The sequence below is a fragment of the Trachinotus anak genome, unplaced genomic scaffold, assembly GCF_046630095.1.
Source record: "Trachinotus anak isolate AG129_WGS33_773 ecotype Australia unplaced genomic scaffold, CSIRO_AGI_Tana_v1 ptg000008l, whole genome shotgun sequence".
NCBI lineage: Eukaryota > Metazoa > Chordata > Actinopteri > Carangiformes > Carangidae > Trachinotus > Trachinotus anak.
Window position 1 is genome coordinate 4,745,249 of NW_027273859.1, and position 17,482 is coordinate 4,762,730.

A 17,482-nucleotide genomic window follows, 5' to 3' on the forward strand; every position below is an offset into this window, starting at 1 on the left:
ATGGAAGATCACCCACTGGACCATCTGTTTCCCTGTATTTCTTTCCTTTCTTCTTAAAATATTGTCATTTCGTTTGATTTTACTGTCACCACACTTTCACGCCTTGGAAGATGGCCCCTCTTGTTTATTTATTTCAGTACTTGGAGTTGTCAAAACATTTTCTTTATTTTCCTTCTTTTAATGTTTCGATTGTGATTTTTGTTGTTACTGCCAGAGACGTCTTCACACCGTGGAAGATCGCCCACGTGCATTTCTTTCTTTTGTTTTTAATCAATGTCATTTCATTTGATTTTGCTGTCAAGACACCTTCATGACTTGGAAGATGGGCCTCCTTGTTTATTTATTTCAGTATTGGGAGGTGTCAAAACATTTTCTTTATTTTTCTTCTTTTCATGTTTCTATTGTCATTTGCGTTGTTACTGCCAGAGACGTCTTCACACTGTGGAAGATCGCCCACTTGACCATCTCTTCCTGTGCATTTCTTTCTTTTGTTTTTCAATTAATGTCATTTTGTTTGATTTAACTGTCAAGACACCTTCACGCCTTGGAAGATGGCCCCTCTTGTGTATTTCTTCCCATGAATTTCTCCAATCTGCCCTCCATGGTTTTCTGGTGGATTTTCTTGTTCACTAGAGGGAGGTGTCAAAACATTTTCTTTATTTTCTGTCTTTTAATGTTTATTGTGATTTGCATTGTTACGGTCAGTGACGACTTCACACCATGGAAGATCACCCACTAGACCATCTGTTTCCCTTTATTTCTTTCTTTTCTTAAAATATTGTCATTTCGTTTGATTTTACTGTCACCACACTTTCACGCCTTGGAAGATGGCCCCTCTTGTTTATTTATTTCAGTACTTGGAGTTGTCAAAACATTTTCTTTATTTTCCTTCTTTTAATCTTTCTATTGTCATTTGCGTTGTTACTGCCAGAGACGTCTTCACACCGTGGAAGATCGCCCACGTGCATTTCTTTCTTTTGTTTTTAATCAATGTCATTTCATTTGATTTTGCTGTCAAGACACCTTCATGACTTGGAAGATGGGCCTCCTTGTTTATTTATTTCAGTATTGGGAGGTGTCAAAACATTTTCTTTATTTTTCTTCTTTTCATGTTTCTATTGTCATTTGCGTTGTTACTGCCAGAGACGTCTTCACACTGTGGAAGATCGCCCACTTGACCATCTCTTCCTGTGCATTTCTTTCTTTTGTTTTTCAATTAATGTCATTTTGTTTGATTTTACTGTCAAGACACCTTCACGCCTTGGAAGATGGCCCCTCTTGTGTATTTCTTCCCATGAATTTCTCCAATCTGCCCTCCATGGTTTTCTGGTGGATTTTCTTGTTCACTAGAGGGAGGTGTCAAAACATTTTCTTTATTTTCTGTCTTTTAATGTTTATTGTGATTTGCATTGTTACGGTCAGAGACGACTTCACACCATGGAAGATCACCCACTGGACCATCTGTTTCCCTGTATTTCTTTCCTTTCTTCTTAAAATATTGTCATTTCGTTTGATTTTACTGTCACCACACTTTCACGCCTTGGAAGATGGCCCCTCTTGTTTATTTATTTCAGTACTTGGAGTTGTCAAAACATTTTCTTTATTTTCCTTCTTTTAATGTTTCGATTGTGATTTTTGTTGTTACTGCCAGAGACGTCTTCACACCGTGGAAGTTCGCCTACGTGCATTTCTTTCTTTTGTTTTTTAATCAATGTCATTTTGTTTGATTTTACTGTCACCACACCTTCTCGCCTTGGAAGATGGCCCCTCTTGTGTATTTCTTCCCATGAATTTCTCCAATCTGCCCTCCATGGTTTTCTCGTGGATTTTCTTGTTCACTAGAGGGAGGTGTCAAAACATTTTCTTTATTTTCTGTCTTTTAATGTTTATTGTGATTTGCATTGTTACGGTCAGAGACGACTTCACACCATGGAAGATCGCCCACTGGACCATCTGTTTCCCTGTATTTCTTTCTTTTGTTCTTAAAATATTGTCATTTCGTTTGATTTTACTGTCACCACACTTTCACGCCTTGGAAGATGGCCCCTCTTGTTTATTTATTTCAGTACTTGGAGTTGTCAAAACATTTTCTTTATTTTCCTTCTTTTCATGTTTCTATTGTCATTTGCGTTGTTACTGCCAGAGACGTCTTCACACTGTGGAAGATCGCCCACTTGACCATCTCTTCCTGTGCATTTCTTTCTTTTGTTTTTCAATTAATGTCATTTTGTTTGATTTTACTGTCAAGACACCTTCACGCCTTGGAAGATGGCCCCTCTTGTGTATTTCTTCCCATGAATTTCTCCAATCTGCCCTCCATGGTTTTCTGGTGGATTTTCTTGTTCATTAGAGGGAGGTGTCAAAACATTTTCTTTATTTTCTGTCTTTTAATGTTTATTGTGATTTGCATTGTTACGGTCAGAGGCGACTTCACACCATGGAAGATCGCCCACTGGACCATCTGTTTCCCTGTATTTCTTTCCTTTGTTCTTAAAATATTGTCATTTCGTTTGATTTTACTGTCAAGACACTTTCACGCCTTGGAAGATGGCCCCTCTTGTTTATTTATTTCAGTACTTGGAGTTGTCAAAACATTTTCTTTATTTTCCTTCTTTTAATGTTTCGATTGTGATTTTTGTTGTTACTGCCAGAGACGTCTTCACACCGTGGAAGATCGCCCACGTGCATTTCTTTCTTTTGTTTTTAATCAATGTCATTTCATTTGATTTTGCTGTCAAGACACCTTCATGACTTGGAAGATGGCCCCTCTTGTTTATTTATTTCAGTACTTGGAGTTGTCAAAACATTTTCTTTATTTTCCTTCTTTTAATGTTTCGATTGTGATTTTTGTTGTTACTGCCAGAGACGTCTTCACACCGTGGAAGATCGCCCACGTGCATTTCTTTCTTTTGTTTTTAATCAATGTCATTTCATTTGATTTTGCTGTCAAGACACCTTCATGACTTGGAAGATGGGCCTCCTTGTTTATTTATTTCAGTATTGGGAGGTGTCAAAACATTTTCTGTATTTTCCTTCTTTTAATGTTTCTATTGTGATTTTTGTTGTTACTGCCAGAGACATCTTCACACTGTGGAAGTTCGCCTACGTGCATTTCTTTCTTTTGTTTTTTAATCAATGTCATTTTGTTTGATTTTACTGTCACCACACCTTCACGCCTTGGAAGATGGCCCCTCTTGTGTATTTCTTCCCATGAATTTCTCCAATCTGCCCTCCATGGTTTTCTGGTGGATTTTCTTGTTCACTAGAGGGAGGTGTCAAAACATTTTCTTTATTTTCTGTCTTTTAATGTTTATTGTGATTTGCATTGTTACGGTCAGAGACGACTTCACACCATGGAAGATCGCCCACTGGACCATCTGTTTCCCTGTATTTCTTTCCTTTGTTCTTAAAATATTGTCATTTCGTTTGATTTTACTGTCACCACACTTTCACGCCTTGGAAGATGGCCCCTCTTGTTTATTTATTTCAGTACTTGGAGTTGTCAAAACATTTTCTTTATTTTCCTTCTTTTCATGTTTCTATTGTCATTTGCGTTGTTACTGCCAGAGACGTCTTCACACTGTGGAAGATCGCCCACTTGACCATCTCTTCCTGTGCATTTCTTTCTTTTGTTTTTCAATTAATGTCATTTTGTTTGATTTTACTGTCAAGACACCTTCACGCCTTGGAAGATGGCCCCTCTTGTGTATTTCTTCCCATGAATTTCTCCAATCTGCCCTCCATGGTTTTCTGGTGGATTTTCTTGTTCACTAGAGGGAGGTGTCAAAACATTTTCTTTATTTTCTGTCTTTTAATGTTTATTGTGATTTGCATTGTTACGGTCAGAGACGACTTCACACCATGGAAGATCACCCACTGGACCATCTGTTTCCCTGTATTTCTTTCCTTTCTTCTTAAAATATTGTCATTTCGTTTGATTTTACTGTCACCACACTTTCACGCCTTGGAAGATGGCCCCTCTTGTTTATTTATTTCAGTACTTGGAGTTGTCAAAACATTTTCTTTATTTTCCTTCTTTTAATGTTTCGATTGTGATTTTTGTTGTTACTGCCAGAGACGTCTTCACACCGTGGAAGATCGCCCACGTGCATTTCTTTCTTTTGTTTTTAATCAATGTCATTTCATTTGATTTTGCTGTCAAGACACCTTCATGACTTGGAAGATGGGCCTCCTTGTTTATTTATTTCAGTATTGGGAGGTGTCAAAACATTTTCTGTATTTTCCTTCTTTTAATGTTTCTATTGTGATTTTTGTTGTTACTGCCAGAGACATCTTCACACTGTGGAAGTTCGCCTACGTGCATTTCTTTCTTTTGTTTTTCAATTAATGTCATTTTGTTTGATTTTACTGTCAAGACACCTTCACGCCTTGGAAGATGGCCCCTCTTGTGTATTTCTTCCCATGAATTTCTCCAATCTGCCCTCCATGGTTTTCTGGTGGATTTTCTTGTTCACTAGAGGGAGGTGTCAAAACATTTTCTTTATTTTCTTTCTTTTAATGTTTATTGTGATTTGCATTGTTACGGTCAGTGACGACTTCACACCATGGAAGATCACCCACTGGACCATCTGTTTCCCTTTATTTCTTTCTTTTCTTAAAATATTGTCATTTCGTTTGATTTTACTGTCACCACACTTTCACGCCTTGGAAGATGGCCCCTCTTGTTTATTTATTTCAGTACTTGGAGTTGTCAAAACATTTTCTTTATTTTCCTTCTTTTAATCTTTCTATTGTCATTTGCGTTGTTACTGCCAGAGACGTCTTCACACCGTGGAAGATCGCCCACGTGCATTTCTTTCTTTTGTTTTTAATCAATGTCATTTCATTTGATTTTGCTGTCAAGACACCTTCATGACTTGGAAGATGGGCCTCCTTGTTTATTTATTTCAGTATTGGGAGGTGTCAAAACATTTTCTTTATTTTTCTTCTTTTCATGTTTCTATTGTCATTTGCGTTGTTACTGCCAGAGACGTCTTCACACTGTGGAAGATCGCCCACTTGACCATCTCTTCCTGTGCATTTCTTTCTTTTGTTTTTCAATTAATGTCATTTTGTTTGATTTAACTGTCAAGACACCTTCACGCCTTGGAAGATGGCCCCTCTTGTGTATTTCTTCCCATGAATTTCTCCAATCTGCCCTCCATGGTTTTCTGGTGGATTTTCTTGTTCACTAGAGGGAGGTGTCAAAACATTTTCTTTATTTTCTGTCTTTTAATGTTTATTGTGATTTGCATTGTTACGGTCAGAGACGACTTCACACCATGGAAGATCGCCCACTGGACCATCTGTTTCCCTGTATTTCTTTCCTTTGTTCTTAAAATATTGTCATTTCGTTTGATTTTACTGTCACCACACTTTCACGCCTTGGAAGATGGCCCCTCTTGTTTATTTATTTCAGTACTTGGAGTTGTCAAAACATTTTCTTTATTTTCCTTCTTTTAATGTTTCGATTGTGATTTTTGTTGTTACTGCCAGAGACGTCTTCACACCGTGGAAGATCGCCCACGTGCATTTCTTTCTTTTGTTTTTAATCAATGTCATTTCATTTGATTTTGCTGTCAAGACACCTTCATGACTTGGAAGATGGGCCTCCTTGTTTATTTATTTCAGTATTGGGAGGTGTCAAAACATTTTCTTTATTTTTCTTCTTTTCATGTTTCTATTGTCATTTGCATTGTTACTGCCAGAGACGTCTTCACACTGTGGAAGATCGCCCACTTGACCATCTCTTCCTGTGCATTTCTTTCTTTTGTTTTTCAATTAATGTCATTTTGTTTGATTTAACTGTCAAGACACCTTCACGCCTTGGAAGATGGCCCCTCTTGTGTATTTCTTCCCATGAATTTCTCCAATCTGCCCTCCATGGTTTTCTGGTGGATTTTCTTGTTCACTAGAGGGAGGTGTCAAAACATTTTCTTTATTTTCTGTCTTTTAATGTTTATTGTGATTTGCATTGTTACGGTCAGTGACGACTTCACACCATGGAAGATCACCCACTAGACCATCTGTTTCCCTTTATTTCTTTCTTTTCTTAAAATATTGTCATTTCGTTTGATTTTACTGTCACCACACTTTCACGCCTTGGAAGATGGCCCCTCTTGTTTATTTATTTCAGTACTTGGAGTTGTCAAAACATTTTCTTTATTTTCCTTCTTTTAATCTTTCTATTGTCATTTGCGTTGTTACTGCCAGAGACGTCTTCACACCGTGGAAGATCGCCCACGTGCATTTCTTTCTTTTGTTTTTAATCAATGTCATTTCATTTGATTTTGCTGTCAAGACACCTTCATGACTTGGAAGATGGGCCTCCTTGTTTATTTATTTCAGTATTGGGAGGTGTCAAAACATTTTCTTTATTTTTCTTCTTTTCATGTTTCTATTGTCATTTGCGTTGTTACTGCCAGAGACGTCTTCACACTGTGGAAGATCGCCCACTTGACCATCTCTTCCTGTGCATTTCTTTCTTTTGTTTTTCAATTAATGTCATTTTGTTTGATTTTACTGTCAAGACACCTTCACGCCTTGGAAGATGGCCCCTCTTGTGTATTTCTTCCCATGAATTTCTCCAATCTGCCCTCCATGGTTTTCTGGTGGATTTTCTTGTTCACTAGAGGGAGGTGTCAAAACATTTTCTTTATTTTCTGTCTTTTAATGTTTATTGTGATTTGCATTGTTACGGTCAGAGACGACTTCACACCATGGAAGATCACCCACTGGACCATCTGTTTCCCTGTATTTCTTTCCTTTCTTCTTAAAATATTGTCATTTCGTTTGATTTTACTGTCACCACACTTTCACGCCTTGGAAGATGGCCCCTCTTGTTTATTTATTTCAGTACTTGGAGTTGTCAAAACATTTTCTTTATTTTCCTTCTTTTAATGTTTCGATTGTGATTTTTGTTGTTACTGCCAGAGACGTCTTCACACCGTGGAAGTTCGCCTACGTGCATTTCTTTCTTTTGTTTTTTAATCAATGTCATTTTGTTTGATTTTACTGTCACCACACCTTCTCGCCTTGGAAGATGGCCCCTCTTGTGTATTTCTTCCCATGAATTTCTCCAATCTGCCCTCCATGGTTTTCTCGTGGATTTTCTTGTTCACTAGAGGGAGGTGTCAAAACCTTTTCTTTATTTTCTGTCTTTTAATGTTTATTGTGATTTGCATTGTTACGGTCAGAGACGACTTCACACCATGGAAGATCGCCCACTGGACCATCTGTTTCCCTGTATTTCTTTCTTTTGTTCTTAAAATATTGTCATTTCGTTTGATTTTACTGTCACCACACTTTCACGCCTTGGAAGATGGCCCCTCTTGTTTATTTATTTCAGTACTTGGAGTTGTCAAAACATTTTCTTTATTTTCCTTCTTTTCATGTTTCTATTGTCATTTGCGTTGTTACTGCCAGAGACGTCTTCACACTGTGGAAGATCGCCCACTTGACCATCTCTTCCTGTGCATTTCTTTCTTTTGTTTTTCAATTAATGTCATTTTGTTTGATTTTACTGTCAAGACACCTTCACGCCTTGGAAGATGGCCCCTCTTGTGTATTTCTTCCCATGAATTTCTCCAATCTGCCCTCCATGGTTTTCTGGTGGATTTTCTTGTTCATTAGAGGGAGGTGTCAAAACATTTTCTTTATTTTCTGTCTTTTAATGTTTATTGTGATTTGCATTGTTACGGTCAGAGGCGACTTCACACCATGGAAGATCGCCCACTGGACCATCTGTTTCCCTGTATTTCTTTCCTTTGTTCTTAAAATATTGTCATTTCGTTTGATTTTACTGTCAAGACACTTTCACGCCTTGGAAGATGGCCCCTCTTGTTTATTTATTTCAGTACTTGGAGTTGTCAAAACATTTTCTTTATTTTCCTTCTTTTAATGTTTCGATTGTGATTTTTGTTGTTACTGCCAGAGACGTCTTCACACCGTGGAAGATCGCCCACGTGCATTTCTTTCTTTTGTTTTTAATCAATGTCATTTCATTTGATTTTGCTGTCAAGACACCTTCATGACTTGGAAGATGGCCCCTCTTGTTTATTTATTTCAGTACTTGGAGTTGTCAAAACATTTTCTTTATTTTCCTTCTTTTAATGTTTCGATTGTGATTTTTGTTGTTACTGCCAGAGACGTCTTCACACCGTGGAAGATCGCCCACGTGCATTTCTTTCTTTTGTTTTTAATCAATGTCATTTCATTTGATTTTGCTGTCAAGACACCTTCATGACTTGGAAGATGGGCCTCCTTGTTTATTTATTTCAGTATTGGGAGGTGTCAAAACATTTTCTGTATTTTCCTTCTTTTAATGTTTCTATTGTGATTTTTGTTGTTACTGCCAGAGACATCTTCACACTGTGGAAGTTCGCCTACGTGCATTTCTTTCTTTTGTTTTTTAATCAATGTCATTTTGTTTGATTTTACTGTCACCACACCTTCACGCCTTGGAAGATGGCCCCTCTTGTGTATTTCTTCCCATGAATTTCTCCAATCTGCCCTCCATGGTTTTCTGGTGGATTTTCTTGTTCACTAGAGGGAGGTGTCAAAACATTTTCTTTATTTTCTGTCTTTTAATGTTTATTGTGATTTGCATTGTTACGGTCAGAGACGACTTCACACCATGGAAGATCGCCCACTGGACCATCTGTTTCCCTGTATTTCTTTCCTTTGTTCTTAAAATATTGTCATTTCGTTTGATTTTACTGTCACCACACTTTCACGCCTTGGAAGATGGCCCCTCTTGTTTATTTATTTCAGTACTTGGAGTTGTCAAAACATTTTCTTTATTTTCCTTCTTTTAATGTTTCGATTGTGATTTTTGTTGTTACTGCCAGAGACGTCTTCACACCGTGGAAGATCGCCCACGTGCATTTCTTTCTTTTGTTTTTAATCAATGTCATTTCATTTGATTTTGCTGTCAAGACACCTTCATGACTTGGAAGATGGGCCTCCTTGTTTATTTATTTCAGTATTGGGAGGTGTCAAAACATTTTCTGTATTTTCCTTCTTTTAATGTTTCTATTGTGATTTTTGTTGTTACTGCCAGAGACGTTCTTTTGATTTTTAATTAATGTCATTTTGTTTGACTTTACTGTCACGACACCTTCACACCTTGGAAGATGGCCCCTCTTGTTTATTTATTTCAGTCCTTGGAGATGAATTTCTCCAATCTGACCTTCATGGTTTTCTGGTGGATCATCTTGTTCACTAGAGGGAGGTGTCAAAATATTTTCTTTATTTTCTGTCTTTGAATGTTTGTTGTGATTTGCATTGCTACGGTCAGAGACGACTTCACACCATGGAAGATCGCCCACTGGACCATCTGTTTCCCTGTATTTCTTTCCTTTGTTCTTAAAATATTGTCATTTCGTTTGATTGTACTGTCAAGACACCTTGGAAGGTGGACCTCCTTGTTTATTTATTTTACTTTTTGGAGGTGTGAACATATAATCTTTATTTTCCTTCATTTCATGTTTCTATTGTCATTTGCGTTGTTCCTGCCAGAGACATCTTCACACCGTGGAAAATTGCCCACTTGACCATCTCTTCCCGTGCATTTCTTTCTTTTGTTTTTCAATTAATGTCATTTCATTTGATTTTGCTGTCAAGACACCTTCATGACTTGGAAGATGGGCCTCCTTGTTTATTTATTTCAGTATTGGGAGGTGTCAAAACATTTTCTGTATTTTCCTTCTTTTAATGTTTCTATTGTGATTTTTGTTGTTACTGCCAGAGACATCTTCACACTGTGGAAGTTCGCCTACGTGCATTTCTTTCTTTTGTTTTTTAATCAACGTCATTTTGTTTGATTTTACTGTCACCACACCTTCACGCCTTGGAAGATGGCCCCTCTTGTGTATTTCTTCCCATGAATTTCTCCAATCTGACCTCCATGGTTTTCTGGTGGATTTTCTTGTTCATTAGAGGGAGGTGTCAAAACATTTTCTTTATTTTCTTCCTTTTAATGTTTATTGTGATTTGCATTGTTACGGTCAGTGACGACTTCACACCATGGAAGATCACCCACTAGACCATCTGTTTCCCTTTATTTCTTTCTTTTCTTAAAATATTGTCATTTCGTTTGATTTTACTGTCACCACACTTTCACGCCTTGGAAGATGGCCCCTCTTGTTTATTTATTTCAGTACTTGGAGTTGTCAAAACATTTTCTTTATTTTCCTTCTTTTAATCTTTCTATTGTCATTTGCGTTGTTACTGCCAGAGACGTCTTCACACCGTGGAAGATCGTCCACGTGCATTTCTTTCTTTTGTTTTTAATCAATGTCATTTCATTTGATTTTGCTGTCAAGACACCTTCATGACTTGGAAGATGGGCCTCCTTGTTTATTTATTTCAGTACTTGGAGTTGTCAAAACATTTTCTTTATTTTCCTTCTTTTAATGTTTCGATTGTGATTTTTGTTGTTACTGCCAGAGACGTCTTCACACCGTGGAAGATCGCCCACGTGCATTTCTTTCTTTTGTTTTTAATCAATGTCATTTCATTTGATTTTGCTGTCAAGACACCTTCATGACTTGGAAGATGCCCCCTCTTGTTTATTTATTTCAGTATTGAGAGGTGTCAAAACATTTTCTTTATCTTTCTTCTTTTCATGTTTTTATTGTCATTTGCGTTGTTACTGCCAGAGACGTTTTTACACCATGGAAGATCGCCCACTTGACCATCTCTTCCCGTGCATTTCTTTCTTTTGTTTTTCAATTAATGTCATTTTGTTTGATTTTACGATCAGGACACCTTCACGCCTTGGAAGATGGCCCCTCTTGTTCATTTATTTCAGTACTAGGAGTTGTCAAAACATTTTCTTTATTTTTCCTTCTTTTAATCTTTCTATTGTGATTTTTGTCGTTACTGCCAGAGACGTCTTCACACCGTGGAAGATCGGCAACGTGCATTTCTTTCTTTTGATTTTTTAATCAATGTCATTTCATTTGATGTTTCTGTCAAGACACCTTCACGCCTTGGAAGATGGACCTCCTTGTTTATTTATTTTACTTTTTGGAGGTGTTAAAATATTTTCTTTATATTCCTTCATTTCATGTTTCTATTGTCATCTGCATTCTTACTGCCAGATACGTCTTCACACCATGGAAGATGGTCCCACTTGACCATCTCTTCCCGTGCATTTCTTTCTTTTGTTTTTCAATTAATGTCATTTTGTTTGATTTTACTGTCACGACACCTTCACGCCTTGGAAGATGGCCCCTCTTGTTTATTTATTTCAGTATTGAGAGGTGTCAAAACATTTTCTTTATTTTTCTTCTTTTCATGTTTCTATTGTCATTTGCGTTGTTACTGCCAGAGACGTCTTCACACTGTGGAAGATCGCCCACTTGACCATCTCTTCCTGTGCATTTCTTTCTTTTGTTTTTCAATTAATGTCATTTTGTTTGATTTAACTGTCAAGACACCTTCACGCCTTGGAAGATGGCCCCTCTTGTGTATTTCTTCCCATGAATTTCTCCAATCTGCCCTCCATGGTTTTCTGGTGGATTTTCTTGTTCACTAGAGGGAGGTGTCAAAACATTTTCTTTATTTTCTGTCTTTTAATGTTTATTGTGATTTGCATTGTTACGGTCAGAGACGACTTCACACCATGGAAGATCGCCCACTGGACCATCTGTTTCCCTGTATTTCTTTCTTTTGTTCTTAAAATATTGTCATTTCGTTTGATTTTACTGTCAAGACACCTTCATGGCTTGGAAGATGGTCCCTCTTGTTTATTTATTTCAGTATTGGGAGGTGTCAAAACATTTTCTTTATTTTCTGTCTTTTCATTTTTCTGTTGTCATTTGCGTTGTTACTGCCAGAGACGTTTTTACACCGTGGAAGATCGCCCACTTGACCATCTCTTCCCTTGCATTTCTTTCTTTTGATTTTTTAATTAATGTCATTTTGTTTGATTTTACTGTCAAGACACCTTCACACCTTGGAAGGTGGCCCCTCTTGTTCATTTATTTCAGTACTTGGAGTTGTCAAAACATTTTCTTTATTTTCCTTCTTTTGATTTTTCTATTGTGATTTTTGTTGTTACTGCCAGAGACATCTTCACACTGTGGAAGTTCGCCTACGTGCATTTCTTTCTTTTGTTTTTTAATCAATGTCATTTTGTTTGATTTTACTGTCACCACACCTTCACGCCTTGGAAGATGGCCCCTCTTGTGTATTTCTTCCCATGAATTTCTCCAATCTGACCTCCATGGTTTTCTGGTGGATTTTCTTGTTCATTAGAGGGAGGTGTCAAAACATTTTCTTTATTTTCTTTCTTTTAATGTTTGTGATTTGCGTTGTTACGGTCAGTGACGACTTCACACCATGGAAGATCACCCACTAGACCATCTGTTTCCCTTTATTTCTTTCTTTTCTTAAAATATTGTCATTTCGTTTGATTTTACTGTCACCACACTTTCACGCCTTGGAAGATGGCCCCTCTTGTTTATTTATCTCAGTACTTGGAGTTGTCAAAACATTTTCTTTATTTTCCTTCTTTTAATCTTTCTATTGTCATTTGCGTTGTTACTGCCAGAGACGTCTTCACACCGTGGAAGATCGCCCACGTGCATTTCTTTCTTTTGTTTTTATTCAATGTCATTTCATTTGATTTTGCTGTCAAGACACCTTCATGACTTGGAAGATGGGCCTCCTTGTTTATTTATTTCAGTATTGGGAGGTGTCAAAACATTTTCTTTATTTTTCTTCTTTTCATGTTTCTATTGTCATTTGCGTTGTTACTGCCAGAGACGTCTTCACACTGTGGAAGATCGCCCACTGGACCATCTCAAGTCAAGACACCTTCACGCCTTGGAAGATGGCCCCTCTTGTGTATTTCTTCCCATGAATTTCTCCAATCTGCCCTCCATGGTTTTCTGGTGGATTTTCTTGTTCACCTGAGGGAGGTGTCAAAACATTTTCTTTATTTTCTGTCTTTGGATGTTCATTGTGATTTGCATTGTTACGGTTAGAGACGACTTCACATCATGGAAGATCGCCCACTAGACCATCTATTTTCTTGTTTTTCCTTTCTTTTGTTTTTAAAATATTGTCATTTCGTTTGATTGTACTGTCAAGACACCTTCACGCCTTGGAAGATGGCCCCTCTTGAGAATTTCTTTCCAAAAATTCCTCCAATCTGACCTTAAAGGTTTTTTGGAGGATTTTCTTGTTCACTGGAGTGAGTTGTTAAAATGTTTTACTCTTTTTTCCTCACAAATACACACAGACACACCCTGGAGGTTGGCACCTCTTTTGAGCTTTTCCCCAATGATTCATCCAATATGAACTCAGGTTTTTTTTTTGTGTGTGTGGAAATCTCCTTGTTGACCAGAGGTAGGTATTTTAAATATCATTTGCATTTTTTTTCCTCTCAAGATACCAAACAAACATTTTCTTTGTTTTCCTGCAATATTTTCCCAGTTAATGTATTCTTTAAAAACCCATCCTCATTTTTTTTGTTTGTTACAGGATCATTCTGTGGAAAGAATGAGAGATTTTGCTTTCGTGGCTTAATGGTGTATCTCAGAGAAAAGACCATGGATCAAACAGCAGTTTGTAGATCACTGCACATCAATTCAGAAACATTGAATTTTGTGTTCACTTCTGTTTGTAAATATGATAATCTAAATACTAATTCTGACCCACTTATGCCAGGATGGTGAGGATATTACCAATGAAGTGAAGATTGTTGTAACTGGAGGTGTCCCAACATCTGATTCAGCATGGAGCTGGAGCCAATCCCAGCTGACATTGGGCACCCTGGACAGGTCGCCAGTCTATCGCTGGGCCGACACATAGAGACAGACAGACACCGATGGGCAATTTGGAGTCACCAATCAACCTAACATGCATGTCTTTGGACTGTGGGAGGAAGCCAGAGTACCCACAGGAAACCCAGGCAGACACGGGGAGAACATGCATACTTTACACAGAAAGGCCCCAGGCCTGGGGTACGAACCCTGAACCTGCTGTGAGGCAACAGCACTAATCACTGCACCAGCGTGCTGCCCAGATCTATTCTTTTTTTTTAAATTTATTATTTGTCCCAGTATTTTTTGAAGTGGGCATGTTTATTTTGTGCAAAGATAATTGTACAAAAAATTATCACAGTTAAAAAAAAAAAACATTTGGACACAACTTTGGTTCTAAGATAAACAGTCACAGCCACGTTTATTCTGACTTTAAGTGAAATAAGTTACTCGGTAAAACTAAGGTAATGTCTTGAATTAAGTAATATCACCAAAACTTTTTCTATTAAGTTGGTTCACTGTAATTAAGCTTTTAGAGGATGAAGTAGTACTAAAGTAATTGAGTTAATCTGACTATTGAAGTCATTTGGGATTTACTCAATAATGGCTTAAATTACTTGAAAATATCCATGCAAATTGTTACCTTATTTAAGTTGGGCCATATTTTTTCTTTAGAGCATACCTTAATTTCTGTATTTTGAAAATTTGAGTGCAGAACATTGTGTATACATTTTGTATTCACTATAGAATTGGGACGCTGAATATGTCTGTAATACCATTGTATTAACAGTCTTCACTGCCACCTAGTGGTGTGGCTATATAATGTAACTCAGAAAGTTGCATTATAAGTTTTACACCTGTGAATTATAAGGCAAAAACCACAGCAGTTAATGCTACTTAAGCTGTGAGGCTCTGTTCAGACCTGGTATTAACACTCCTCCTGAGTGATCTGATCTCAAGTGGACAGCTCGAAGTTCACATGTGAAAGTGCCATGGATGCATTCAAGACACATTTGAGACACATTGAGATTGTTAAATACATAGATATTTTATGCCACTGAGTAAAGTTAAAAATTCAGTACATTTTGTGCCATTAATAGTTAAGATAAACCAGGCATAATGCCAAGTAAGGGGGCATGGTGTGAAAAAAACTGAGGGAATCACCCTTGCTCCCCACAACCTGGCACATCAGATCACCCTGATCATATGCAAGTGGTTGGCCTGGTTAAAAATCTAGTATATAATCTAGGATATAAAATAACCAAATAATCATTGTGGATTTTAAAGTAGGTAAAACCTACACTGGCTGACCGATGAACTGCTGTCTCTGTAAAGTCCATTGATCAAATACCAACATGACATACAGAACATGCAAAACAAAACCACTACATTTTTGTATATTCATAATCTACTCTTAATGCTTTTAATCACAGGCACTGTTTGAGTACCTTTGTTTACCTTTTAACTCCAGGACAATATGGTGTAAAACCTTATTTTTGTTTTACCATAATCTTAATTCCACCTCAGTTTATCACCTACTACATGTCTGGTCTGAAAATGTAAGAGAAAATACCTCTTGAGCAGCATCCAGAACAGAACAGCCTTGTAGTGTGTCTGACTGTTTCCATTACCAATATTGCATCCTGTGGGTTCAGTGGGCACTGCATTGTTGAGGAGGTGAAAGCCCTCTGGTAGTAGCACATCCACTCGTTGTGTGCAAAGTAGATCTCTTTAGTGTCCTGAATCAGTAGAATCAGTTTATTAAAAAGATTTTAATGAATCGTTTAGTTCACTGAATTGTTCTTGCAGTGAACAGATCTGATACAGTCTCAGGAGCAGCTGACTGTCATCAGGGTTCATGTCGTTTCCTCTCATCACAGCAGCACCGGTGACTCTCCTCTCATACACACCAGCCCAGCATTTTAAGAGGAGCTTGAAGATGTGTGTTGTGTTTGTGTTCATGTGGCTTTGTAAGTGTGACCACATGAGGAAGTGGGCCATTGATTGTCTTGTGCTAAAAGAATGGCCTGCATTCTAGTGTGTCACTTTGATGATGAAGCAATGCCTTGAAACACTCGCTCAGTGAGTGAGTGTGACCCTGCTCGTTTGCTGCACAAGCTCAACTAAACTGTGGAATGTACGGATCATTTCAGGAATTGATTCAGTTCAGTTCATTGACCCAAAATACTTTCCCAAATGAAGAACACAAGCTCCCACAGCTTACCATTAACCACATTTCAGATCCCTGGATTCTGTCAACTCTTTTAAAAAATCAACTGAAAACACATCTCTTCAGACAGGCTTTTATGTAGCATGTGGTATTTTATGCTCTTAACCAGTGTCTTATATCTGTTTTCCTCTTGTACATCTTTATCTGGTGTTTTTACTTTTGCTTTTATTTGATGTATTTTGATTTGAATTCTTTCATTTGATTTTATTCTTTTAATTACGAAGCACTTTGTGATTAGTGTCTGTGAAAAGTGTTATATAAATAAACTTTGCTTGCTTGCATTTTCAATGTGTGTAAATGTCTGTTCAGTGTCTTTTTAATTTTAATTGTTTTTTTAAACCCCCTAAGAGATAACCTATGTCAGTATCTGCAAGTATTTGAAAATATCCTAATTAATATATATAGATTTATAGATGATATATATTTTATATTTCACACATTTTAATAAGCGTTTATTTTTATATTTAATGATTTAATCTGAAATGATAATGTTGATAGTGTTAAATAACAAAATTTAAAAAAAAGGTTACGCAGCTGTTTTGACCTGGAAGTGACGTCAACAAGTCCTTCCTGCATCAAGACCGGCAAGATGGCAGCGGACACGCAGGTTTGTGTGGCTGTTCTTTGAGTAGTATGATATCCGCATAATGAATAATAATTAAGTACTTTACCAAATTCGATGTATCTTGAGTGCCGCTTTATAAACATCGAGGTGTGTTTTGGTGTTCAACGAGAAACGCGGGCAAACTTTAGCAACAGCTAGCTAGCAGGCTGTTAGCTCAGTGCTACGTAGCCTCCTGTGACTTGATGAGACTTGAACTGCTGCTGCAGCCAACGACAACCAGCTCACAGAGGACTGGTCTCTAAACAGTGGGAGGCGAGCTGAAACTGTGGATGGTACCGATTTGTAAACTATTTTGTCAGTGTCTTAAACTCACTGTCATTAACTTCAATTGGTATGAATTCCTTAAATTAAGCAGATAAGCACGTTATATCTTAGTGGTTAGTTAACCAAGCCATGCTTACGAATCGTAATATCTAATGTTGTGAGAGATTTAAATATACAGTAGGTAACCCAGCGTGGTAGATGCTGGCACAGGGATAGTATCCCTTTGCTTAAAATTTCAATGCCAACCACCAGTTGATTTAAAAGCAAGGCCTTCATTGTTGACAGAAATGTACTAGCATTACAATTTATCTTTGCTGAAAGAAATTTAGATACATAAAAAGCTCCTCCAGAAATAAACATTTTCCTCCTTTTCTCTCCCACAGAAGTAATCTCTTCCCCGCTTAGAACAATTTCAGACAAAATCTAACATGAACATGTTTATATCTAATGCATCCTTTTAGGATTTCAGTCCTGGGTCCAGATTTTTTATCAAACCACTAAATGTAAACTCTTGGACTTAAGCGTGAGATAGAAGCAAAAATGCTTCACTTTTACTCCTTTTTCCAAACTGCCAGTAAAGTAAATGTC

At 37.4% G+C, this 17,482-nt stretch overlaps 1 protein-coding gene across 5 annotated transcripts in view; it reads left to right on the top strand.

Moving 5' to 3' along the window:
- The window catches only part of gcn1 (GCN1 activator of EIF2AK4), an 86,343-nt gene that overhangs the window by 40,706 nt on the left and 28,155 nt on the right, over positions 1–17,482 (top strand). For 2 of the 5 annotated variants that reach the window (XM_071481975.1, XM_071481977.1), the window contains exon 3: positions 13,681–16,612. In XM_071481975.1, the coding sequence (XP_071338076.1) occupies positions 16,595–16,612 (18 nt within the window). In that variant the 5' untranslated portion in view covers positions 13,681–16,594. Of the gene's footprint in view, positions 1–12,887; positions 16,613–17,482 lie in introns of those variants that run through there. The other 3 variants (XM_071481976.1, XM_071481974.1, XM_071481973.1) reach the window with 3 other exon arrangements.